General features: G+C 47.1%; 2 protein-coding genes across 11 annotated transcripts; one reads left to right on the forward strand and one right to left on the reverse strand.

Moving 5' to 3' along the window:
* The first annotated feature begins 35 nt into the window (after nucleotides 1–35).
* On the forward strand, nucleotides 36–13118 carry SMARCB1 (SWI/SNF related, matrix associated, actin dependent regulator of chromatin, subfamily b, member 1). Of its 2 annotated transcripts, XM_040603868.1 has the most exons (10): nucleotides 37–253; nucleotides 1931–2042; nucleotides 2689–2718; nucleotides 4234–4363; nucleotides 4966–5103; nucleotides 5769–5896; nucleotides 6472–6638; nucleotides 7079–7269; nucleotides 11649–11780; nucleotides 12751–13118. In XM_040603868.1, the coding sequence occupies exons 1-10, from the start codon at nucleotides 161–163 to the stop codon at nucleotides 12788–12790; spliced, it is 1161 nt and encodes a 386-aa protein (XP_040459802.1). In that variant the 5' UTR covers nucleotides 37–160; the 3' UTR covers nucleotides 12791–13118. The 2 variants fall into 2 exon arrangements, with proteins under 2 accessions (XP_040459811.1, XP_040459802.1); XM_040603877.1 differs by lacking the exon at nucleotides 2689–2718 and having other exon boundaries at nucleotides 36–253.
* On the reverse strand, nucleotides 7810–20625 carry DERL3 (derlin 3). 9 transcript variants are annotated; one of them, XM_040603901.1, is made up of 7 exons: nucleotides 20480–20625; nucleotides 20264–20326; nucleotides 19588–19661; nucleotides 18989–19082; nucleotides 17510–17705; nucleotides 16917–17007; nucleotides 7810–8526 (listed from the first exon to the last, which is right to left on the reverse strand). In XM_040603901.1, the coding sequence occupies exons 1-7, from the start codon at nucleotides 20570–20572 to the stop codon at nucleotides 8307–8309; spliced, it is 831 nt and encodes a 276-aa protein (XP_040459835.1). In that variant the 5' UTR covers nucleotides 20573–20625; the 3' UTR covers nucleotides 7810–8306. The 9 variants fall into 9 exon arrangements, with proteins under 9 accessions (XP_040459835.1, XP_040459825.1, XP_040459868.1 ...); XM_040603891.1 differs by having other exon boundaries at nucleotides 20264–20329; nucleotides 20480–20624; XM_040603916.1 differs by lacking the exon at nucleotides 7810–8526 and adding an exon at nucleotides 15392–16364 and having other exon boundaries at nucleotides 20480–20619.
* Nucleotides 20626–26372: the final 5747 nt, after the last annotated feature.

Below are 26372 nucleotides of genomic sequence, written 5' to 3' on the forward strand. Positions count from 1 at the left end.
CGCAGCCAGCAGGGCGGGGTGTGCCGCGCATGCGCGGAGCGACGGCTGGAGTAGGCCGCGGCGCCGCCCGTCGTTGCTGCTCTCGTCGCCGCTGCCACCGGCGCCCCAGGCCCTCCCTCTGGACGCCGGGCGCTGCCACCGCCCCTCTCCAGCCGCCACGATGATGATGATGGCGCTGAGCAAGACCTTCGGGCAGAAGCCCGTCAAGTTCCAGCTGGAGGAGGACGGCGAGTTCTACATGATCGGCTCTGAGGTGCGGCCCCCTCGCACAACGGCCCGGGCGGGAAGCGGGCCCGGGGGCGGCTGCGGGGCGCCGGGCCGGGCGGAGGCGAGCTCTCGGCGGGGCGCGAGCTGAGGGCAGCCCCGCAGGGGGGCACCGGGGTCCCGGCCGTGGGGAGAGAGCGGCCTTCCAGCCCCTGCGGGCTCACTCAGCCCCCCGCCGGCGGGGCGCTGCGGGGCGGCGGGGCCCGGGCTCCGCGTGGGGGCCGGCGGTGGGCGCTGGCCGGGGCCCGGCCGTGCCGGGCCCAGCGCTGCCGGTCTGGGTGGCTGGCGAAGACACGCCAGAGCCCGGCCCCGCGCCCGGACACTGCATGCGGTTTGTGGCACCGCGGCTGCGCTGTCCGAGGCCGGGGTTGTTTCACGCGCGGACAGGTACTTAAGCCCACGCCTGGGCCTTTGTGCTGCGCAGCACCACCGGCACCGGCCAGCGCAGCTCCGCCGGCCCGGTGCAGCCCAGCCGTGCCAGCAGCACCGGCGGGCAGCGCTTCTGCACCCCGTGCCTGTGCGGGCCCTTTAGTTACTCGTGCTGAGGGGCTGCACTGCCCCCCTGAAGAGGAGTCGCTGCCCCCCGAAGAGGAGCAGTACTGAAGCAAGAAACATTGGTGCTTCAGCACCGGGGAAACGATCGCAGTGGAAACAGGAAAAAAAACCCCACACTGTAGCCCCCAGCTCAATGCAGAAAAGGGAATATTGGATAAATTAAATTGCCAGCTCTGTAGGGTGAGCAGGGACTAAAGGCTTCTCACTGTCTCATGTGAAGTGTAAAGTTTGAAAGAAGAACTGTAACTGCAGTCTGCGAGATGGCCATACCAGACGCGTGGAAGGGGAAAAAGGGTTGCTTTTTTTATCTACCATTCATTTCTGTCGACGAGCACTGTAGAGCAGAGGATATGATTAAAAATTACCTGAAAATAGGTGTTAAGATTAAAATGAGTCTTGTCAAACAAGGAATAAAGACCTTATTTTGTGGCAGTCTGCCAGTGTACCAGCAGTCTAAAAATTTGATTTTACAATCTAGAAGTAGATCTGTTGGTCAGCAAGTCCTGCTGTGGCACAGGTGTGGATCTTGTGTCAGGAAGAACAGAACTGCTTTACAGATGGTGAGTAAATTCAAAAGAGCAATTATTGGCAGCAGTCATATTTTTACATGTTCAAAGGTTTTAAAAAGTACAAGTCTTTAGGCATTTGCTGTATTCAAGCAATGTCTGGAGGGCACAGAGGTTCAAAGTAAAAATGGTAACTGTTGGAGAGCTGGGCTATCTGGTTTGGTTTAATTCCTACTGATCATTGTGTACTGAAACAGAAATTGAAGTAAAGAAAGGTTAAGTGGTCCAAAAAGGTGTGAAAGTGAATGGAGTTTTTTCCTATTAAACTGATTATTGTCAACAGATGGGAGTTTTTTTGTATCAACTAGTGATGTAAGTGCTGATAAAAATTTTGTTTTCTTGTTGCTAGAAAAATTACAATGCTATATGACGCCAAACCCAGAGCAGTCAGTCTGTCACAAAAAAACCCCAAAAAAGTCCTTTCAGGAGGTCCCTCTTACCATTACAAAGAGCTGAATTTGTTTCAGCTTCTGCGAAAAATCTCTTAAATGGAATACCAGGCTGTACTGCAATACCAGGCCACATCTCCGCTTTTCTTCTTGTAGGTGGGAAATTACTTGCGTATGTTTCGGGGTTCCCTGTACAAGAGATATCCTTCACTCTGGAGACGACTAGCCACAGTAGAAGAAAGGAAGAAGATAGTAGCCTCTTCACATGGTGAGAAGATGAGTAAACATTTTCAGTAATGTTTATCTGAAATCTGAAATTTTGCCTTCAAAACTTGGGGTGATTTTGAAGCTTGTACACCTTGAGGGCTGTGCAAATCACTTCAGATTGCCCCAGTGATGGAGCACTCTGCAGTGGTGGCGCTGGTAGCTTCTGCTTCAGCCTGGCAACAAATACCAACTGGTCTGGGGTTGGCTGCATTCATCACAAAGCAAAAGCCACATTTCAAAATCAATACTGTATTTCCAAAGAGATGTTTATAGACAAAGGGGCATCTTCATCTCTCTTGTCAAATGGGTGGGAATGTTGCAAGGATGCCCGGTTGAAAATGTGCATCTTTGCTTAACTTTGTTTCTTGCAGAGACTGAATGTTTATGGCTGCCAGAATTTGTTGTGGTGTGTCACTGCTGATGTGACTGCCACAGTGAGAATGTAGCTGCCTCTGTGTCATTTTTGGTGGAAGTCTAATAACAAGCAGTTGAATTTCTTGGCAGTATGACTTGTGGTACACTCTTTAGACTAAAGCATAATAAAAATAAATGGTTCATTCTGGACATAATGTCTCCTTCCTCCAAGTATCCTGCTGACCTGTTGCTTTCTTTTCTTTTCTTTCTTTTTTTTTTTTTTCCCCCAACAGAAAATCAGCGGTCTCACAGTCCCAGAAGATGTAAGTCTTATCTGCATGCTATTCTTAGCTGTGCTAGAGGAAGAATCTCCACTGTGACCTTTGGTGCTATTCCACTATATATTAATGTCTAGTCCTCTTCCTCTGATCTCTCCTTGTGATTGCTGTAATTGTGCATCCTGATCCCATGCCTGAACTCTTCTTTCTGAGAACCTTTGCAGGACTCTCAAAAGCAGATGGTCTCTGTAATTCAGCAAGAGCTGTTCTGATGTTTCTCCCTTTTCCCCCGTCTTAACAGCCTTTCTGTTGATCATTGCCTGTCTGTTTCCAACCTTTGAGTCCACTGAGGATCTGTTCTTTTCTGGGCTTTTCCTCCCAGAAGGCTGTGGAAGAGATTTTATATCCTATTAGGAAAAATTTCTTCACTGAAAGGGTTGTCAAGCACTGAACCAGGTTGCTCAGGGAAGTGCTTGACTCATCATCCTGGAGCTATTTAAAAGACGTGTAGATGTGGCGCTTAGGGACATGGTTTAGTGGTGGACTTGGCAGTGCTGGGTTAACACTTGGACTCAATGATCTTAAAAGGTCTTTTCCAACCTAAACAATTCTATAATTTTGGCAGATGTAGGTATGCAGAGCTAAACCATGTGATTGCAAAGGGCAGCTCAGAGTGGAAAGAATCGTTTTGCTCTCTCTCTCCTTAAGTAAAAGCATGTTAGATTTAAAATTTAACTAATAATTATGAGTGTGTAAGGACCCTTTTTCTGAACATTTTTTTGGTAGTGTTCCTTTCCATCTTGAGTAAATTTCATAACAGAAATGGCCAGGGTCTATAAATAAGTTGTACCCTGGAAAAATGAGCTTCATCCATTGGTAGTACCTGAGGGAAGCTTATGCAATTCTAACCCTCCCTGTGTCTTGACTCTTGGACGAAATGAAAGATGTTTATTTTAATAGAGTATGAACAGGATAGCTATACAAGGTAAAGAGATACCGGTGCCTTTTGCGATTCTTGGCTCTGTTACTGTGCAGCCTTTCCAAGGTGTCATACTGCTTTTGTACATTGAATTGTATTTCTTCTCTACGCTTTCTGGTGGAGATTGCCATATGTTAACTAAGACGTTCCACCCCTGCTCTCAAGAAAGTCACATTTATTCCTGCTGTTTAGATGGGTGTCAAACCTCAATTATATTTCTTTAGTGCCTGGCACTGTGGCTGGGCTTCTGATCACTTCAGCGCAAGTAATCTACCCCAGTAGTAGAACATCAGAGAGAGTGGAGGCCTCTGACAACTCAGAAATAGCAGTGGAATGTTTTGTCATCTGTATTTATCTCGTGTACAAAATGCCATATGTCAAAACCTTGCTCAAAAATTAAATGGCTAGGAGAAGATAAATGAAGCCCAAAGCACTCTTGGGGCACACACTCATACCACCCGGTAACCTATTTTAGTTCTTCCTGCAGCATCAGGGAGGGCTTTTCACTATGCAGCCTGTTAATGCTACACTGTGATGGAGTGCTTTTCCTTGTTAATTATTGGCATCTTTCCTGGTAATAGATCATGGCTATACAACATTAGCCACTAGCGTGACGCTGTTAAAGGCCTCTGAAGTGGAAGAGATCTTGGATGGAAATGATGAGAAGTATAAGGCAGTGTCTATCAGCACAGAACCTCCTACCTACCTCAGGTAATCAGCATTGGTGAGGGCCAAGATCAGAACGGAGCTGTTTGGAAGATGTCAGCTTGGGCAGGAGTCGCAGGAAATTGCATAAGCCCAGGCTGTTGTGCAGCAGGGTGCTTGCCAGTCTGTGCTAACAATTATTTGCAGTGTTGGGCAAATGAAGATCTCCAAAATGTAAGGGTTGGGTTACTGCCCACATACAACAGGAAGAAAAAAATAAAAGTGTTTGATGACACAGCTCTCTTTGCAGTTACTGTGTTCCAGCTGTAACAGATGTTTTGCAGAACACACTCTGCACGTACTGCCTTCTGGAGACCTTGCATTTCTCAGCAGTCCTTTTTATAAAGTACAGACAGAAAACCCAAATACGAACCTAGTATTTATAATGGTGCACCTGGATTAATATCTGATGAAAAACTGTGAGCTGGAGAATGGGCTTCCCAGAGGCTAGTGTGGAACATGGGTTCTCAGTGGAGCAATATTGTTGAGGCTTCCAGAATAAAATAGCAGGAACTCATAATAGGACTTTAAAGTTTAAAATTACACCGTTCCTTAAGTAGCAGCAGCGGTGCTCAGGGCCTGCAGTTTAACATAGTTTCCTTCTTCAGAGAACAGAAGGCAAAGAGAAACAACCAGTGGGTGCCAACCCTGCCCAACAGTTCTCATCACCTGGATGCAGTGCCATGCTCAACAACGATTAACAGAAATCGCATGGGCAGGGATAAGAAGAGGACATTCCCTCTGTGGTAAGGCAGCTTCCTGCTTCTGAAAAGTGGAAACAGTTACTAAAATGACATGCTGCTGGGGTAGTGCTCATGAGTTACTATAATGTTGTGATTCATCTCTTGACAAAAGACCTACAGGTTGCTAACTTGGAGGTTCTTTGTTAAACTGTATGTCTTGAGGTTCTTCCTTACAGCAGCCAGCCATGGCTTAGTGAAGGCTTTCCTATTGTCAGAAAACCGGTTAATTCTTTTCCTGATGAAATCTTTCTACTTTCTGCTGCTTTGCTAAGCAGTTGTCATTTGAGGAGCCTTCAGAGCCTCTGAAGGGCAGGCTGCGTCTCACTGACATATTCCAGTAACTTTGATCTAATGTATTCAATGGAAAATGCTGCTGTGGCTCACGACTTTTATTTTCCATTACAAAAGTTGAGGAAGCAAAGATAAACATAATCCTGGGAAACTTCCTTGTTGTATTTGCAGGAATGTATTATGATAGATGTAATAAAAGGTGATAAATGGGTATCGGTTGCCATAGCCCTGGAAGCTTGTGTTGAGGAGTCTTGTCTAAAGACTAATTGGGGAGTTGGAGTGTGGGGATTGCTTCCAGCAATCACTGCCTTCCCTCTGTGGATGCCAGATGCGGCATGTGCTAGTTGCATATACTGTGTTGTTGCTCTTCGTATTAGCTTTGATGACCATGACCCAGCAGTGATCCATGAGAATGCATCCCAGCCGGAGGTTCTGGTTCCAATCAGGCTTGATATGGAAATTGATGGGCAGAAACTCAGAGATGCGTTTACGTGGAACATGAATGGTATGTAGGAAGGAGAGTTTCCTGAGGCTGAAGAGCTATGGTTGTATCCATCACCAAATATGAAGAGGGAACAAGCATGAATGTCCATGTCCTTGCTCCGTATATGCAGAGCTTTAAAGCTGTCCTACTTTGGACTGTGTTCAGCTCTTGTGTCTCTTAGCGAATGCTCTGCCACTTTCATGGGCTGCAGTCATTCCTGGACACATGTGCTGAAGAGTTTTAATAGGCATGTCCTCCTGACCCAGTTTGTCAGCTTAGTCTGTTGGTATTCTGTTAGCTGAAGTACCCTGAATACAAAACAGTTAATATGTGTGGCTTCTTTATGTATGTGGATTATATTGGACCATAGCTACATTGTCTCCATGGAGCAAATCAAGAAGGCCGTAAGTCCCTGTGTCAGTACACACATCCTTACAAACCTGATAAAAAACACCCTTTTACCCTTTTATAAGCAAATCGTGATGTGTTTGGGATCCCCTTTGTCACACTATGAGATTAATTTTGTGTGTTCTGGAATGGCAGGCATTGATTTCTGAGAAAGTTAACAGTGTCTGTTCATTCTTGTTCTGTATCAGAAAAGCTAATGACCCCAGAAATGTTCTCTGAGATTCTTTGTGATGACCTGGATTTGAATCCTCTGACCTTTGTCCCTGCTATTGCCTCTGCCATCCGACAACAGATTGAGTCGTACCCAACTGACAGTATTCTCGAAGATCAGTCAGACCAACGAGTTATTATTAAGGTAATACAGGAATGCAACAGAATGAGAGCTGAACCATTTGGGTTTCTCTGATTATGTTACGGGGGCGTAAGAGAACAGAGGCTTCCCTCGGAGCAAAGGAGCTCTTAATTCCAGTCCTGTGTCCAGACTGCATTTTGTCCTTTGTATTGAGAACAGAACCAAGGTGGCCGATTATTAAACAATTATGTGCCAGCCCCTGAGATGATAAAATAGTTCAGTTAAAGCATTGCTGTGTTCTTTTGGAGGAACTGAACCTTGGTGAGCAAATCTGAGTTGTCTTCATGCTACTGGAATTAAGAATTCAGTTAAGGAGCTTTGTGGATGCGATGACCTAGGAGTTACTGCTCTGCTCCTCCAGCCTCTGCCTCCTCAGTTAAATTACCTTTGACGAACTATTGTGATAATGGAAACAAATGACCTGTTTCTTCCCTTGTCTCCAGCTAAATATCCACGTAGGGAACATCTCCCTTGTAGACCAGTTTGAGTGGGACATGTCAGAGAAGGAGAATTCACCTGAGAAGTTTGCCTTGAAGCTGTGCTCAGAGCTTGGCCTGGGTGGGGAGTTTGTCACTACTATTGCCTACAGCATCCGGGGACAACTGAGTTGGCATCAGAAGACATACGCCTTCAGGTACAGAACTGTCGTCTTCCTGGTATGGCTGTGGGTGTGTGTTTGTACTTCATGGGTGTTTGCATCAATGAATTTTAGAACAGCTGACCTGATGCAGAAAGTTTCATTTTAAGTCAGTCCTTCTGGCTTGCACCTGTTCTGTCCTTAAGATTTTTTTGTGCTCATGCTCAGGTATCATTTCCTGTTGGATGTAATAACACTTCAGGACCAAATATTGATGAAATGTCAGCTGTGGAATGAAAGGCTGTTGTAATTAACAGTGACTGAATACCTTGTGTTTCCCTCTTCTGATGTATGGTAATAACGAGCCCTGGATACATTGTTTTGTTGGCTTTGCCTGACTTGAGCCATCCACCCTCTGAACCTTCAGTGCGTTGAACCAAGACTGATTGAAACTGTAGCTCTCTTACTCTGGCTGATGTTAAAGTTGGCTTGATCATAGGCCCTTCTCACAGCTGGTATGCAGCAGTGTCAGGTTTGATTACTCAGCTTTGGAACTTGTCTCCTGATGATAATCGTTTCCAGTTGTGCTGTGTAGTGTTCTGTGGTGAGTTACTGTACTGATGTTATCCTCAGCATATTGCTGAGTCTGCAGGCTGTAAGTATCCCTTAATATATGCGTTGTGAGGTTTCTTGACCTTGGGGTCATGGTGGCAGTTGAGGAAGTTTAAGAGTTCAACAAATGATGTATTTGCAGAGGTGAGGAAACAGTACTGTTGACAACATTTTTGTAGAGGTCAGTTCAAGGAAGCAGGATTACTTGCCTAGTCAGCAAAGGGAAAGATGACCAACCCTGTTCTGCCTCAGGGAGAGGGCAATGAGTAGCTGGTGTGGATGTAAGGAGGAGCTGGAGGCTGTGGGGCAGCTGGCTGCTGCTGTGAGCTCTGCTCCTTCCTCCTCCTCAGTCTGAAGGTTTTCTGTATGGCCAGCCTTCTGTGGAAAACAGGCACTGATCTGCTTTGCAGTAGTTGCTCTTCCACTAGTCTCACTCCACTTCCTCTGGAGATTATTTTTATCCTGAAAATCTTCCACAGTAACTACTTGGTTCTAAAATGATCTCCAGCGTTGTTAATACTAGAAAATGGAAAGGGACCCTTTACAATATAAGAATTAAACTCTTCTGCTGAAACTGTTAGATTGTGTGTCCATCCTGATGATGCCCCTTCTTTCTTCTCGCAGAGGTGGGGAGGTGACTTCTGCCTTTCCATCCATGATGGCTGACTGATACTTGCTGATCCAGCATGGGACCACATCCAACTGTAACAACAGAACAGTGGCATGTGTTCCTGAGAAATGATGGGAACTTGGAGGGTAGTACATGGGAATGTGGTACCTGTAGTACTGCCTCTTCTTCCCTGCTGCAGAGTGTATTACAACTATGACAGAAGTGAGCTAGCACTGTGTTATAGCCTGCAGTAGCAGAAAGTGAAAGTGTCCCTGCTGGTAGAGCAGTCCTCAGAGTCAGTGTGAAGTTGACTTTAGTCTATAGTTTAAGCTAGCTATGGCTGGGAGCAAGTTCATTTCCGTAAGGTATAGTAGGATTCCTTGTTGCCTGAGCATTCCCAGCAGTTTGAGCTTTATTCTTCGTATCCTTTCTGAAGTATAGAGGTGACCCTGTTCACACCATGCTGGCCAGGAAACCCTCTTTTTTCTATTCACTATTTTATTTACCTTCCCAGTTAATTTAATTTGACAATTTTTTAGCATACTGCCTCCCAACCCACAGGGCATTTGTTCCTAACTCTTGTCACCTGCTGCATTAGAGGCAGGCATTGTCCACATTTAGTGGACAGTAAATGTTCTCCCTCCTTCTTAAGCTTCTCCATGTATTGCAGATACCAGAGTTAAGAAATTAATCTGTGTACGCATTAACTGCTGCGAGGGGGAGGTAATTTCTGTCCTTGCTTACTATCAGTATCTGTAACTTAAAGCAAGTAAAATTTTAGTTAGTGCTGCCCAGGCTCTCTCATATATCATATTAATGCCGACTTCATGCTATTATCTCTGAAAACATATATCTGGCTGTGGTTATTAAAAAGTGCTTCCTTTTAGGGGTAGTTCAAACAGGTGGATTTCAGACCTTCTTTAGACTGTGGTGATATTGCAAGGGGGAGAATAAAAAACTAGCAAAGGAACCCAAACAGAACAAAGTGTGTAGACATGAGCTGTTCAGGGAGGAAAACACACCTAATTTAAATCTTGTTTTGTGTCATAGTACAAACAAGTCCTCCTCTTCCCTTTTTTCTTCCAGCAAAGCGGTAATTTTGAAACCTTAGAGTGATTAATGATATTTGGGTTCTGTGGCTGGTTAGTTCCTGAATTCCCAAACCACAGGAGCAGTGGTTGCTCCAAAATCATTCCACTGATGTAAGGAAAGGGTCTGCTTTAGACACATCAAAAGAACCTTAATATCTCAAGGGACTGAGGGGGATGAGAAATCATGTGCCTCTTAATCATCAGAGGGAGAGGTGAAACTGTCTTTTAGCTGATGAAAGCCAGGGCAGTTCTTCAGCTGGCCCACTCTGTGCAAAACAAGGAGAGCCTGAAAGCCGAATGGACAGGGCAAGACTGGAAGCAGACAGGTGACTGATGCTTATGGGATTTTCAGGGGGATGGTGTGCTGTGATGATTCCCACCTCAGTACTGAGTGTTTCTAGGGGCAGCACACAGCACTTTATAGCCAGAGTTTTGCCTTTGAGACCCAAATGAGGTTCTCTCACAGACCAAAGCTACATGCCAGAGGAGTCACCTTTTCCAAAAGATGATGTTTCCCTGCCCTGTTGGCATGCTAGTGACACTGCTGCCAGTGGCCTGGACCCTGGCTGAGGGAGTGTCTTGCTCTACTGGGAATCCTACAGATTTCAATCATTCTGCCAGCAGCACTGTCCTCTTCACCAGAAAATAACAGGGGAGGAGGAGCTGTCTTTGGAGGTTGGGAAAGAAGGGAGGATATTTTTCAGTTTCTCTCTTGATTCGTTTCTAAAGAAACATAGTATCTGAGTTGGCTTGCAATTAAGTTATGTGCATGAGGCCAGCTTTCCAACCTCCGTTTAATTCTAGTGAGTGATCAGTGTTAAGCATAGTAAATGAGGTAGAGACTATGCTATCAAGTCAAAAAAGGCAGTTAAGATCTAGCATTTGGCCTGGAATGTGTAACAGTCCGGGGCTAAGATGAAATTCCTGGTTTTGAGTGTTGCTTCGTGGATGTCAGCAGTACTGGAGGTAGATTGACTAAAGCTTTCTCCTAGGATCAGATAACAAAGGCTGTGGATTAATTTTTCATTGTAGCATTACTTTGAAGAATTGTTATTCTAGATTAATAGCTCTGATGCAGACATTTGCTGTTTCTATGGCAATTTAGCATTTGAGTTCCTTCCTGGGGGAATGAGAGGGCTGCCCATGAGTGCTGAAATCCTGTGCACAGAGGCATGTCCCTGGGGAGGGGGCTGGATGTGTGCGCACACCTGCTGAGGGGTTTCTCCAATACACACACGTCGTGCAGCTCAGGCTGAGCCCCTTCCTAGAATTCAAAGCAAATATTTACATTCCGAGGCTCCTCTGTATTTATGCTGGGCTTCTGACTCCACTGTCAATATTTGGGAAGCAGCTCCTGGTCAGTTCCTGTTGACTTTTACTGAATAGTGGCTAGTGAAGCAGTAAATATTTCTGTGCATGTGTTAATACAGCTGGTCAGGGCAGAGGGATCTCTGAGGAACAAATCCTGTGATCTGGGACAGAGCCTGGTGTTTCATTGCTTGTGCAGAGAGTAGCTGCAGCTTCTGGTTGCAACAGCAGGTCCTAAAAGACTACCCTTTCCATGGCAATTGGGAGAATTACGCTTTTTCCACTATCAGGCTCCCAGAAAGCCAGACTTTTGCCAAGGAAGAGCTGTCAGAGGTGTGCTAGGCAAACTACAACTAGGAAGTCAGAATTGCAGAATGACAAAGCTAGACAAAGAGTGCTGTTAGCAGGCCCTGCTCAGCTGCTGCCGTGGGAGAAGAGCTCCCAGCACTAATAAACGGGTAAGAACTTGGCCTGTGCTTACTGGGTTTGAATGCTGTCAGCCAGTTACGTAATGGCCTTTGTGGGACAGAACTGCGTCAGCCACAGCTGCTTTGACAAACCCCTCTCTGGTGGTGAAAGGAGATGGTAGTAGTTGGTCTCCCAGGAACTTCAGGCTCCACAAGATTGTAACCATAAGCCCCTGGCACGCTTCTGGGAACTAGGCTGTACTAAGCAGGGCTAAGAATGAATGCTTGAGCCTGAAACATGGTAAATGATGCTCTGTTGTCCTTGTGTCTTGTATCTGGACTGGTAACCCAGAGAAGTGCTCTGGGACCACTGATGGATGTTGCTTTGCCTTCTGCCCTGCCATGCAGCGAGAATCCTTTGCCGACTGTGGAAATTGCTATCCGCAACACCGGGGATGCTGACCAGTGGTGCCCTCTTCTGGAAACCCTCACAGATGCCGAGATGGAGAAGAAGATCAGAGACCAGGACAGAAATACAAGGTGCTGCCACTCATTCAGACAGTTCTGCTTCTGGCCTGTATCTAAGAGAGAAGTTAAAAGCTTTGATGTTTGTCTTGCTCTACTGAGAGCCAGCTGGTGGGATTTAAGGCTTGCACACTGCAACAGAAACTCATATCCCTTTAGCTTCAGGATATTAAACTGTTATCACCTTGCTCCATAAATACTTAAATCTCTACTTGAACCATCTCCTGCTTGAAGCAGTTTCCTATTGGTTTTTTTTTTTTTTTTAATTTCTTCCTTTCCCTGGGCTCTCTGCTTGGGTAGGGGTGTTTGTTTCTATAGGAAGGCATTCGTCAAAAATACTGGAGTTTCATGCACTGTCATGCTACCTAGAATCCTGCCACAAGGCTTCCTTTTATGTAGGGCAAAATGCTGTTTGATGTAGGAATGGGCAAGCTCCCAGCTCCAGCCTGACTGATGCAACCTGTTTGCCAGCATGGGAGCACTGTTGTGATTCCAGGAGGAGCTCTGCCCACCAGAGACCTGCTAAGTGATGTTTGACAAGCAGTCAAGAGCACTTGCTCCTACTTGGTGAAATTGCTCCTGGCAGATAAAAATTAACTGCTAGAATCTCTCCAAAAGATACATTGTGGGAACAGTAAATATGCTGGCTTAGCTCTTTCCCAGGATTTTGTTTTTCTACTGCTGATTAACAGTTTTGTAATTATTTTGCTTCCCAGCTACGGATGGCTGAATTGTTTTCAGTAGCGATCAATCAGTAGCAGTTCAATCCAAGTTAATGAGCAAAAGTACCCTAAAAGCTGTTACTGAAAATATTGTCGCAGCCTTATCAACAGGGGCACTCTCAGGTGACCAAGGAAGTCTCTCTAGGCAATAAACCTGTCTGCAGCATTCACAAAGCTGTGGCAGCCTCCCCAAGAGTGTTGGTTTTAGTCATGTGAAGTCTTACTAACACAGCACTTACTGTACCTCTTTCTCTCTCTCCTAGGCGCATGAGACGTTTGGCCAATACTGCTCCAGCCTGGTAATCTTCCTGTTGTGACACTGGTGCTCTTCCTACAGACTTTATCCCTACTCCTCTCCCCAAATGGATCTAGGATTGGCAGGGGTCTTTCTGTCCCTGAAGGGGACACACATTCCACTTGCCAAGAGTTTCCAGTACTGCTGACTTCTGCCCCCACCCCCTCCACCTAAATGCCACGTACCGAGAATGCTGCATTAGCACATGATCTAGCTAAGACCTGTGGCAGCTGCTGGAGCCCTTATATACCTGTGTGTGGACAGTGTAAAGATTCTTTTGTATAGGTGCAACATGCACTATTAGGACAACTTTTTAAATAAAAGGAATGCATACTACTTAGGCTGAATTCAGTATGTTTGAATGAATAGTGAATCTTGCTGCTTTTCATGCTATTCTGGTAACAGCAGTCCTGGGGCCTAATATTAATGCTTTGGGGTATAATGCTGAACACTCATGTGGATTCAGTTTTCCTGAAGCATGATAGAAAGTAAGTGCTTTACTTCAACAGCTAAAACAGCCCAAAACCTTTTGCTGCAGTGGAAGGTAAGAATAAGACTGAAAACTTGAAGCAAACAACTCTAAAAGACTGGACTGTTACCACACTTAGTACAGTCTAATGAACTCTGTGAGGTGTTCAGCTGGCTTACTTGACAAGGGTAGGGTAGAACAGTTTAACTGAAGTCACAAGCTTAACATTCATTGTTGTCAGATGTCAACCTAGTGCATGGTAAACCCTTTTTTCAGTGGAGGCTGCACCTAGAAAACAAAAATTTCTGAACTGGTACAGAAGTTGAAGTCTGCAATTGCTGAAACTGCAGCTTCCTTTCAGTGAGTGGCTTTGCTGCAGTCATTGACAGCACACATAGCTTCCAGTTACAGTGCACAGAGCATCCAAAGCAAAGTGCATTAGCACTGCAGTGTCGATATTTTGCAACCCTAGAAACAACCTATCTTTCCCTGGGGAGTTTAAAAACATAAAATCCATTGAAGTGAGATTAAAAAAAATTCAAACTTGCTTAGAAAAAAGCTAATTAAAAAGTCTACCTTGCTGTTGAGGTACGCTATCTCTTTGATGGAGTTCCTGCTATTCACTGCCAGAACTGATGAGTATTGCAAGCAGGGCAGATTTTGATGGCAGCCTGACAGTTATGTTCAGAGCTTTATGATAAAGCCAGTAGGTTTTATGATCCTTGCTGATCCACCCACACTGCTAGCACAGTCAAAAAAATCACTTTCCAACCTTAGTTTATCGTGTTTAGACTTGAGTAATAGCAGAGCCACTTCTGGTTCCTGGGTGGGAGGGAACTTTTTCCAGATGTTAGTTTGCAGAAACCAAAAACTTTCAATTCAGAAATAATATTATTGCAGTCTTATCCTAGGTGCCTGTGCCAGAGTGGTACTCTATCCATTTATTCCTTATTAGAGAGGCTGAAAGGTTATTTCAGCAAGTAAGGCAAAACCTGGGACTCCTGCTGCATCTTAGCCTCCCACGTAGAACACATATTTTTGCCTCACAGACATAAAAACTCCAACTTTTCCTGAGAACACTTCAGCCTCTCTATTATGGTCAGGTACTTCTGCAAGCAGCCTCTTCAGGGAACTGGACCAAAACAGGTATGAAATTGCTGTAGCCTTAAACTGGCGCCCGTAGTGCAATTTTTGAGTTGCTGTGAAGCTTGTGGTTACCCAATACTCCTAAAGTTCACAAGAAGATAGGGATACATAAGGACTGCAGTTTCTGTAGCAGGTTTACAAGTACCTCCCCTTGCTTCTCAAGTTCTAGAGAGGCTGTAGGAATTACCCCCTCCAAGCAGCCAGGAGCAAGACAGGACAGTCCAGGGGGGGCAAGTCCCAGAAAGATGAGAACTACAGCCAGCTTTCTTCATGTATTAGGACTACTAGGGAACAGCTGGGAGCATCTTTCTTGTTCTATAATCACAGCTCCTTAGGTTAATCTAGTACCCCAGCTAAAAATGTAACCCAGCTTTTGCATTTCAGAGTCCCATCTCTGAAGCAGTTTAAAACAGAATGTCTGCAGACTTTAAAGACAAACCTTCCAGGGACTGAAACACCAGCTCTGTACTTTCAGGTCATGAGCAAAGCACACAGCAAGTACCTTTTGAATCTGAGGCTGCTTAGCCCTTAGTACCACTGTATCTTCCAGAACAAGATTATCACTTGTACAGGTCCTTCAGCCTCTTACTAAAGGGAAACATAAGTGCAGCAAAATAGCGTGTTCAAACAAAGTCTGATTTTTTCTTAAAAAGAAAGGTGTTTTCATGGGAAGCCCCCAGCAGGGATGAGGGGGCTGTGTTTCAATCTTCCTTTGCTACAAGGCTTCTGTATCAATTGGTTGCTGGTTACTCACATTGCTCTTAATAGTTTGCAAGCTTGTCTAGCAGAGCGGACAGCAGCATTACCAAATGAGCTATCCTAAGACAGTGTTTACAGATCTACTCCAAAGGCTATAAGGTCTGGTAGAAACACACGTGTGCTGCATTAGTAAGAACGATCAAATCCATTTAGGACAGCTGTTCTTGGTAGGGACTAACTTGTTTTGTTTTCCCCTAAGTTGAAGTTTCAGAGCTAAAAAATTCAACAAGTGGAATTACACTGCACGTGCAGACAACCTTTATTACTAGTGTCAGGTGCTGCTTCCAGTCACTGCCTGGATCAAGTGTCCAGCTCGGTCCCCTGTCCTTTCCCAGGCATCCCTTTCTCCAAGTAGACACCCCTCCCCTTCTCATGCTCTGCAGTCCTGCTGACAGAATAGGGGGAGGACATCTTGCAGCTAGTCTGAACTTAACTCTGCCCACCAAAAAAAGATCAAGCAATCAGCCTGTCAGTTTTGAACAAAGTTCTGATGAGTACTGGTGAATTGCTGCCTCTGTCCCTGGCAGAAACAGACACTCAACTGAAAAATAAAGACTTTAATGTAAAGACTCTTTGGAAACAACAAAAAAAGGGGTGGGGGACTTAGAGGAAAGGAAGAGGCTGAGCTGCATTCTACCATGGTAGGTGGGAGTACTACTTCATTGAAAGCCCACAAAGAAGCCTCACAACAGTGAGAGCCAGGAGCATTAGTCTTTGTACAGAGGGCAAGAGTGACCTGGCACACAGCAAGTCATTAACAGCAGGAAAAAAAAAAAAAAAAAAAAAAAAAAAAAAAAAAAAAAAGAGTAACTGGTTGAACACCCCACTTGATAACTTACTCCCCACTGGGGTAACTGAGGAGCCATCACAACTTCCAGTCCCTGTCCCTAGGATACCTCCGTAAGCATTCATCAGTTCTTATGTGCAAAGCTCTGTGGAACCACTTGGTTGAAGGGGAAGATGGGTTACCCATACAAACAGTTAAACATTACACATTGGAATGGCAACTGGTGTTATTTCAGTAGGATCTCTGGGCCACAGCATAAGTCCAGCCGGAAGAAAGGAATCTGGCCACATGGAGAAGTCCCCTGTGTTACTGTGGATGCTGCTGCTGGTTCTGGTCTTGATCTCTAGGCTGGTTTCCTGCACGATCCTCAGGGAGAGGGTTATAGTTGGGATCCTCTTCGGGTGTGTCAAATACCATCTTCCTGGCAAGGGACATGCCCATCCCACCAAGCAGGCAGGCAAGTTAGGAAAGCGACCTGAGGACAAAACCCCCAGCCCTCCTAGGAACATCCTCACCCTTCACAGGGCTTGGCTGTATGCCACAGCCACCTGCCTGTTGCACCAGCACTAACTGTTCTTTTGTTCAGCTTAATCTGTAACCAGGACAGTACCTGGTTCCTTGACCGCTAGGTCAGCTTTGATCCTTGGCATGAAGCCTTTCTTAAACTACAGAAATACATCAGAAAAAAATCCTACCTGCATCTAGCATTTTCACAAGCAGTTAAGAACACTCCAATTCCACTAGCAAAGCTTTAAGTACCAGCAATTGCTTTACGGCCCCTGTGTACATACATATATAATGTGCAGAGTACCAGTACTTTCTGCAGAAGAGGCATGAACTGTCAAGCTGAGGTGCTACCAGCATGCAATTGCATCCTGTGGCCACACCACAGTGTCACAGACTAGTGTGCTATGAAAGTGACCCAGGTTGGGAAGCAATACAGCAAAGCCCAGAAATAATCAGCTTTACTTACAGGAAGCCAGGGGTTAATAACAATTTCTTTCCTCCAGGCTGGTTGGGGAAAACGTCCTCCAAGAAATAATAGATGTGACCCACTGCAATCCCTGGAGGGAGATGTCACCAAGGTCAGGCCCAGCTGTGACTCCTTAGCTAGCTGAACCAGAGCTGCCGGGAGCTTTAGCAGGATGAAGCTCCAAGAATCCCCCAGTTGTGTACCCATGCCCCAGCTCCCACCAGAGCCACCTGTGCTGCAGTGCCAGAGCATTAGGGTGTTTGCTGTGATCAGTGTGCCAGCAGGCAGGGTACCTGTCAGCCTGAACGCAGCACCAGGTACCCAGGAGACCAGACACAGCACAAGTGTTGGGCAGACCTCACTATACCCAACTGCTGCCTCTGGAGAAGGCACAGCAAAATACAGGTAACAAGCAAGAGCTCAGGCACAAGGCCAGCCACCCAGAAATACCAGCCAGCTCACTTTAGGAAACCCACCATCTTAAATAAGATGAAAACAAGAAATGGTGAAGTGCCCCAGTAGCATCTGTGAGAATTGAGCATGCTGTGGCCACAAAGCACCCTTGTTCCCAGCACCTGCCCATTTTTATTTACCCAGTAAGTCGATGATGATAGAGTTGCCCAGGAGCAGAGAGAATCCCATCAGGACCCAGGGCAAGAAGGGGGCCTGGAAGTTAAGAAGCCCAAAGAAGTTCATGCGGATGTAAGGGTTCCTGCGACTCCACACATACACTAGCATGATGGTGAAAGCCTGGCCCAGAAAAAAGAGGCTGGCAAAGAGTCCAAATAGCTAGGAACTACCGAGTCAAGGAAAAACATATCCACCATGTACACCACCTCCAGGCAGCACAGGGTGCCTTGTGACTAGGAAGCCCAGAACTACAGGCAGCTGATCACAGTGTGCAAGACATTGCCTGTGCCACCAAACCTTTCCTGGGCTGGCTGAGATACCAACACTGCCCACCTCGCCAAGTACACCACATCCCCCTCCCTGCCACCCCAGAACAAGATACTCTGGAGTGGCACATACAGATTGCTCACTCCTTAAGCTGCTGTCTACAACCTCATACAGTCACCTTTACAAAGTGGCCACCAAAAGTGACCCTCAGAGAAGGGTCACTACGATCAAGCACATGACTAGTACAGGCACCTAGACACTGACTAGCCAAACACCCAAGGATGTCTGATAGCCATGAGAGTTCACACACCTTCACACAGAGGTCTGTGGGGGGGAGCAGTGCTCCAAGCCATCTGCATAAGCCAGCAGTAAAATATCGAGAAAAGGTTTTGCGCTTGGGAGGAAATATTTCTCCCCATCAGACTATTTTCTCCTACAATAAAAGAACTTATGATGTGTGACAGTACCTCCAGCCACTGACAGGTTGCAAGGGGCTTGTGCTGCCTGACACGCTGACAGCAGACAGTATGTGGGCACCCCACTCCTTGTATTTATGGCTCTGTCTTCTTCCCGTCAGCTGCAGCTCAGTTTTCTGAGCCAGCCTCATGCCAGCCATAGCAGCGCTCCAGTGCGCGCCACCCACCAGAGCTCAGACACGGTTGCCCTGCTGCAGCTGGACAGTTTCTCACAGAGCGTAACAAGGGGCTTCCTTTCAGACTGAGCTTCCCAAGCATGCAGCCACATGTCCTCTCCTGGGCTCAGGCAGCCCATCCCCTTGCCAGTTGCATCAGCACTTCTGCAGACACCAACACAAGTACAGGCAGCTGTTCCTATATTTTGTTTCTGCTCTAAGCATACTGGGTAAGGAGCAGACCAGGAGACAAAGGAGACAAGGATGGGTGAAAGGAGGAGCACAAGCTGTGCCATACAGCCAGAAGTTGCTCCTCCACCACATGCCCAGCAGAGCTCTCCCAAGTCTCAGGGTGTGAGCCTGGCAGGCCTGGGGCACAAGGCTGAACCACAAAGGTTCACAAGCCAGCTGTCCTGCTCAGCAGGCAGGTACCTGCTACAGACCACACAATACAGCCAGAATATAGACAGCTAGTTGACAAGCCCCACACTATCCACACCATCTCAGAACACACCAAAGAACCTCAACCAACTCAAAAGGATACTGTCATGAGAAACCCTCCAAAGAGGAACATGAAGACAAAGTCAGCTGTCCTTCCACGGAAGGAGCCTTCTTCTAGCATGCGGCAGTACCTGTACCTGAGAGTGGGAGAGAAGGGAGGGGTTGCAGTATAGGAAATTAACAGCTGGCCACCCTGTGTCCCCACAGCATGACTTTACAGGGAATAAGCCAGCTGCAAGCTATTTCATCACAGGAAGCTGTCAGCCACATGTCCAAGCCCCAGAGCAGAACACTGCAAACTTCACCTCATACCACTGACCCCAGGAAAAGAAAGAGGCATCCACTGTGCTCCAGCCAGAGCTCACCCCAGGAATGGGTACTGCTCTCCAGCATGAGCCACAGCAGTGCTGCCAGCTTCTTCAGCCTTTAGGCAGGGGCTGCCTTGCAGCAAGCAGAGATGGAGGTGCAAGAGGTGGCCACAGTTGTCAGGGGAATGGCTTCAATTCAGACCAAAAGAGCCAAGGGAAGAATCCACAGCCCTAGACTGCTACCAATGCAAGTCAGCCTAGGGAGAAAGAGGGATGGGGGAATCGCATCTAAGCCAAAAAGGGAGCAGAGAGCTTCACTGAGACCAAAGGATACAGAAATATCATGTTGAAAAAGAAACTGAATCCCAGGGGCCCAAAAAAGAGGAAGTTGGTGATCAGCCTCCATATCTGAAAGAGAAGAGAGAGGAGAGAGAAAAGGAGGTGGACAGACAGGTCTCTCCCCATCACCCTATCCACTGTGCCCAGTCATACTCCCATCCACTCAGAACTACCCCAGGACACCAGACAGCTGTACCACCTTCATGTGGGACCTCCCTCCATTGGCCACATCCAAGTATATTGTCCTTTCAGGTGCAGGAAAGAAGATTTTTCTACTTTTTTGGAAGGGACAGACAGCCACAATTCAGCAGTCACAGCCAAAATAAATCACTGTTCACACTTCTCTAGAATAAAGCTCTCCCCACACAGCCTGACATCAGCTGGCCAGTGTCACAGAAAAGAGGCAGGTTTTGAGTAAGGGGAAAAAAAAGGAAATGCCAAGATGGTGTACAGCAGGGAAAGGCTGGAAGAAATTATCCCCATCCAGTTGTCTGTGACAGGAGGGGATACCACATCAGTGACCCAGCTCCTGCCAATCAGAGAAGGTTGCAATACTGGTAAGGACACCCCCTGACCACCCTAAGGAGCATGATATCCAGGGCCCAGCCTGCTGAACCCACCCCTTGCTTTGAAAGGTCAAGAGGGGCCCCAAAGCCCAGCCAAGGCCTCACCTGGAACTTCCTGAAGATGAGGTCAGGGTTGAAGTACAGCTGGAAGGGGGTGATGAACTCCAGCTGCTGTGAGAGACAGGCAGAGCAGCTGCCACCCACTGCCAGGCACCCACCACCCTCAGCCAACCCCCTGGCTCCCCCACCACAACAACCCCCTCAGGGACCCTGACCCCCCCACCACAGCCTCCCCCCAGCAGGGACCCCACACGCCCTCACCACGGCGGCGGTGGTGAGCACGCAGGCGGTAGTGTAGGCCCGCGTTACAGCCGGCATGCCCAGGTACTCCTGCGCGAAGCCCTGGTAGGCCATGGTGCACAACTACAGCGCCTAGCCGCCCCGCGGGCCCTTTAACAGCCCCCTACGCGTCGCCACCTCCGCCACGCCCCCGAGGCCTGCTCCCGGCCAATCCCGACGCGACAGGCGGCGCGAGCTGGCCAATCGGAGCGCGCCTCATGCCCTCGGCCTCCACCCGCCGCCAACCCGGAACGGACCCGCCGCAGCAGGTGACGGGTCGGAAGGGGGAGCGCCCCTGCGGTACTGCCCCCTGGAGGCGGGGCAAGCCTCCGTAGCCAATGGCAGAGAGCAGCCCCAGTGACGAGTGGTTGAGGGAAGGGAAACAGCATGTCACATGTCTCCCAGGAGACGGCCAATCACCGGGAAAGAAGGGGGCAACGTGTGGGTCGGCGCGGGCTTAGCAGTGCGGTGTGGCGATAAGGTGCCCGCGCTGCGGGTCTCCCCCGCCGGCCTGCGGCAGCCAGTCCCCACGGCCGGCCAGCCAGCCGGTGGGGCACCGGCGTGAGTGGCTCAGCGCGCGTCAGGGGCCTCACGATCCAGAGGGCCTTGCCCTCACTCCTGCACAAAGGGCTTTAGGCTTTTGGCAACTCGTGCTGAAGCCGCCGCTTGCTCGTGGCTGGAGCCAGGAGCTTCCCCGGGCTGTGCGGGGCCGTGCCAGGCCACTGGGAGGAGCGCGGCGGCAGTGGTCAGGAGTGCCCTGGGCAATGGAGGCAGCATTTGCGCCCAGCTGTCGAGGAGGGGAGTGGAATGCCTCTGCTCGCCACAGAACCGTGTCAAATCTACTACTAAACACCCTGCGAAAGGATGGTCTGATAAAGGTCTGCATAAACCTGACAGCCTCTACTCTTCTGCGGGTTATGCTGTCCAGAGCTGCCAGTGTGCTCAGGAGGCAGGTCTGATGTTACAGCCTTGCCAGTTCCCGACGGAGTGGGCCTGGTGTTGGGTTTACTCAGGGGAATGTTAAGCTGTCATCAGAGCCGTAAGGAGCCCTGAGATTTCCCTTTAAGCCCTCAGTTAATGGGAAATGAACTCAGAATGGAGGAGGCAGTCTTTGTGTTTTCCACCCTGACTGTCCTTTGATGAAGAATAAAACCCAGGTGGAAGATGAGGGGACAGGATGGGAGGTTAAAGCAACAAACTGGGGGAGAGAGGGGAGCAGACAAGAGACAGGTGGGCACCCATGAGACCAGGGGATGGGCTCCTGAGCACCCCAGGTGCTGCGATGCTGAGAGCCGCCTCTGACCTGGCTGCTCTGGGGGGAAGGAGAACCCCCTCCAGGTCAGAGCTGCATGAGGGGTCCTGGGAGTAGAGTCGAGGGGGGAACTTGGACCTTGAACTGCAGCAGTATCCATAAGCTTGGCTGTGTCATTACAGGCTTTTGCTGGGAGGTGGAATGGATGTGAGGGCTCTGGCAGGTGAGAGAGCTGAGCTTATAGGGAAAGACAACTCATCAGGGCCAGGAGCTCTGCCAAGGGCTGCCCATATTCATGTGGCTATTTCAAATGTTCCGCTGCTGCAGCTTGACCCTTCAGCATGCCACAGAGCTCACAGCCCCAGCAGAAGGGGCAACTGAGTTGAAGAACTGAGAGTGAATGAATGAGTAAGAAGTGAAATAAATTAATAAATAGCATGCTCCTTTGGATGAGGGACTGGAGGTTTTCCATCTGCTCTCACTGCCTGCAGGCAACACCAGCCAGAAGCTGAATTCCAGCACTGTGATTCCTGCCCCTACTTTGTTTGAGCCAAGGCTGGAGATGAACACTGCGAGCCTCTCTGCTGGAAGGAGGTCATCATCCTGGAGCTCAGACTCACTAGTTTCACAGAAATGAGAATCCAAATGATAAATCTCACCTATTCCCTGTGGAGGACTATGTGCAAATCAGATACTGCATGAAATCTAAAAACAAAGTTATCAGTTTCTCATTTTTCTTTTTTTTCCTTGTTTGCCAGCTAGAGCTGGAGAACTCTACTTTTCCAGGCTTCTGCTTAAGGCCTTCTTTTCTATCATTCATGGAGGAAGGGGGAGAAGTGATGAAATGCCTTGGGAAGCTCACCATCTTGCACTGAAAGACGCCAAACAAATCTCAGTGACACCCCAGTTCCCAGGATTCTTTCTGCCCATGACCTCACTCCCTTTGGAGCTGAGCCAAGCTGACTTCATGCACTACATTATAGTAATGCTGACACACAGCCTTCTATAAAATCATGGAATCTAACTAAAAGCCTCAAAAAAGAAAACCCAAACTCTTTGTCCCAGCTGCAAGAAGGTATGAGGGACTGCAAAAACAGAAACACTGCTCAGGAGTTTCTTTGCTGATTTCCTCCTGCCTTGTCCTGTTGTCCTGCCCTGCATGGGACCCAAAGCAGATGTAAGCACAGGTCTGAGCAGCAATGACGTACCGTTGCTGCCTGCCGTCTTCTGGGTTCCCCTTCCTTTTGGATGCAGTTGAATTCATGTCAGCGTCCAATATCTGTTTCAAAACCATCAGAAACTCAGAGTTTCCATAAAAATATGTCTGATGCCCAGACTTCATTTTAGACCAGCTTTGAAAAGGGTCTCTGGGGGCTCTTGGAGCTGCCTGAGGAACTAACTGGAAGAACTCCCATCTGTAACCTTTGCTCAAGTCACTCACTGGAAGAACTGAATCATGATGGTACCAGGGGCAACTCTCCTTTCCTTACAGTATTTACCCATCCTGCATCTGCAAGCTTAGTGATAGCAACCTGTTTGTTGTACTGTAAGTATTTACAATCCATGACCAACTCACAAGAAAATATACCTGGAAAAGAAGGACTAGCACATATTGCGCAGCCACCACTGTGGATTCATTTGGCTTTTGTTTTAAAAATATATGTATTTCCTGAAAGGGCGTGGTGTTGCACATGCACAGTGACAGACCACTACTGAACCCTCCTGTTACCCTCTGGTTTTGTTTCCCCCATTTCTGGGGTCGTTTTAAGGAATATGCAAGCATCTGCCTGGGTTTGCAGGTAAGCTTAACCCTGCAACAGAAACTCAACAGCTTGCTCTCTCGGTTTCTGCAAACTAAAATAGCAAAGAATCAGAAAACAAAGAAAAAAGCTTTTAACTCTCCCCATGAGTTAAACAGCACATAAACCTCAAGAAGGCACATGAGCAAAGATAAATGGGCTGTTGCAGCATTCATCTCTTTTGTTTGTAGTAAATTATTGTGTGTAATTCATGTTTCCTGTCCATAAATGCCAGAGGAACTTGAAGACATGGAATCCATTCTAATTTAGTAAAGACAAAAACAACTCCTTTTGAGCCCATCTGGAACTTGTTTTTATCGTAATTGTTTTGGGCTCAGTAATGAGTTCAAGATCTAACTGCCGTCACTAATTGTTTCAAGAATAAACAGATGCTTTGTTTAAAGGCGGCAGCTCCCATTTTGCCCAGCACAGCACTCTCTCAGGTCGCAGGATGAAAGGAGCTGTGCGCCATGTCAGCACAGGCCTTAATGAGCATTGGCGCCCTTGCCAGGGGTGCTTATCCCCATCAGCAGCTGTCGGGGCAGGAAATCAGCCCCCAGCCGTGCAGTGAGTGTCCAGCTGGTGACATGTGCCCTCTGCTCTCTAATCCCATTGCCATTTTGTTGTAAATTAGTTGATGACCTTTTGCAACGTATCCTACTGTGACAAGTCATACCTGGCCTGATGATACATAGGCACGTCCTCCAGCTGGGCTATAGGACACTCAATGGAGAGAATTCATTCCATAGCCACCTAACCCTAAGCCCCTTGGCTCGAGTAATGCTCCATCCTGCTACAGTAGAATCCCAGTTCTTTTCTTCATTTGAAAACAAAGATACCCCCACTGCCCACACTGAGAGACTCCCTCACCAGGATATGAGACTGAAAGTTCTGTACAAGCTCTCACCCACCCTAGTGCTCCCCAGGACATTCCATGCCTGAGGTCCGTGTTAGCCCTGGTGTAGAAGAGGAACAGATTCAGAAAGAGCAGTGCTGCGCTCCCTAACAAGTGAGCCACAACAGCCAGAAGGCCCTTACTGGAAGGTTATTTTAGCTCTCAAACTCAGTCCTCAGTGGAATGGACGACAGGTGCCAAGAGCTCCAGATCCACCACAGAGTAGTCACTGAGTTTCTGCTCCAGTTTTGGAAACAAGGCTCCATGAACCCACTGTGCATAGATAAGCTGTGTAATCCTAACTGCTTGAGGCATTTGAAATGTTTACTTTTCAATGTTTAATGACCATATATAAATTCTTTCTCCTTCATTGAAGGATTTCCTGTCCCAAATCAACTAAATCTACCGTGTGATGACTGAAGTCAGGAGAAAGTGAATCATACAGAGTTGGATAGTTTTTTTATTTGTTTGTTTGTTAGAAAGAAACTAAAGATAGCACTTAGAGCTCAGTCCTCCAAGGACCTGTGGTTTGTACAGGGTTTGCTGTAAATCAAAGTTTATGTTATTTTTATTTCCTGTGTTTTTTTAGTTCAAAGATACAGCTTTGCATCTGGCATATCATGAGAAAGAAGATCTCACCTAAGTCTCTTTGAGTAGAGCCTGATCACATTTCCAAATAAAGCCCCTCTTCCAAAACAACTTCTGATCATGAGTTGAAGACATCAAGCAAGAAAACGTCTGTTTCTTTGCACAGTTATTTTTTCCCAGCACTTAATCATTCTTGTTAAATTCTTCTGCCTTGTGATCTGTCCTCTACACTCTAGGTCACCTCCCACAGCTGTCAGTGAGGAATATCCTTCAAGGGCCTTTATTTTGTAACATCCATTTCATAAGCACTGTGGTCAAATCAACAAGAGAACTGAAAAACAATGCTTGTTTCTTATAAAAAGAGGTCTATGTTCAGCTCACAATAGCAGCACATACAACTGAACATGCTGTCAGCCCTACAAGGAGTCAAAAATGGTATTTATGCTTTGGTTTTCACCAGAAGGGGGACTATGTGTCCTAGTCCAGGTACCTCTCAATAAGCCAGGAGACAGCTCTAATAAGACGCTCTATCTGAAGTGGGTGTTAAATAAGAAAACAGGATGAGTCTGACACTCTGACACTGCTACACATATCTTCCTCTCCTGTGACAGCAACATTCAGTGACATTTACTGCCATTTGGTAGAGTTTAAATGTTCTTCTCTTACACACAGAAACCGATATTTTGTTCAGCCAAGCCATTTGTTCTCTCTGGCCTTCAGGTCGCCCAGTTTCAGCTAACTGCCTGCATCAGTGTCTGATGCAAAGAAGGAAGGAAAGGTAATAGCATATTTCAATTATTTTTAGTATTTTGGGCTTTCTCAGTTTTTCCAGAGAAGCTCTATTGCTTATCAGGAGGATGAAAATGCAGACTGCTGATCCAATGCACAGAACACAGAGCTGTTCTAAAATCAAAAAAATCCTTGCTGGCAAGGAAAACCAGCTAGTTTCCTCAGCTATAGCAGCCCTCATGTCCTCAGAGGACTCGTCTCTCATGTATCTCCTCTGGTCTGGAAAGTATCCCAGTGACTCTGTGTGGTAGCAGAAGCTCCGTCAGCATTGGGTCGCTGCCCTGAGAAACCTCTGCGATGAAGCCCATTTCCTGAAGTTCTTATACAGTGTCTAGAACTTACATAAATTGTGGGTTTTTTCTAAGGAACATGAGTGGACTGCTGGAACTGAGAATAGTGGTGTCACAGCAGGGCACTCATTTCCTACAAAGAAAATCCATTTTAACAGCTAAGTTCCATAAACATTGTTTTCAGCATAAAAACGGCAGAACTGCTGGACATTTCTTGAGAAAGCTTCTTATTTGTAGATGATGTTATTTGTCTTCTGTATCC

This window comes from Falco naumanni, chromosome 1 (genome assembly GCF_017639655.2).
Source record: "Falco naumanni isolate bFalNau1 chromosome 1, bFalNau1.pat, whole genome shotgun sequence".
Classification (NCBI taxonomy): domain Eukaryota; kingdom Metazoa; phylum Chordata; class Aves; order Falconiformes; family Falconidae; genus Falco; species Falco naumanni.

Bases quoted from the DNA above. Each gene is read 5' to 3' on its own strand.
- DERL3 (XM_040603891.1), bottom strand. From the start codon at position 20,572: ATGGCCTACCAGGGCTTCGCGCAGGAGTACCTGGGCATGCCGGCTGTA. The intron at 19,083-19,587 runs GTATCCTTTGGT...TCCCACTCTCAG, and splicing joins TTTTTCAACATGATATTTCT to GTACAGGTACTGCCGCATGC. The intron at 17,008-17,509 runs GTAAATAAAAAT...ATCTCCCTCCAG, and splicing joins TATCATCATCGACTTACTGG to GGATTGCAGTGGGTCACATC.
- SMARCB1 (XM_040603868.1), top strand. From the start codon at position 161: ATGATGATGATGGCGCTGAGCAAGACCTTCGGGCAGAAGCCCGTCAAG. The intron at 5,104-5,768 runs GTAAGGCAGCTT...TCTTCGTATTAG, and splicing joins AAGAGGACATTCCCTCTGTG to CTTTGATGACCATGACCCAG. The intron at 7,270-11,648 runs GTACAGAACTGT...CCTGCCATGCAG, and splicing joins CAGAAGACATACGCCTTCAG to CGAGAATCCTTTGCCGACTG.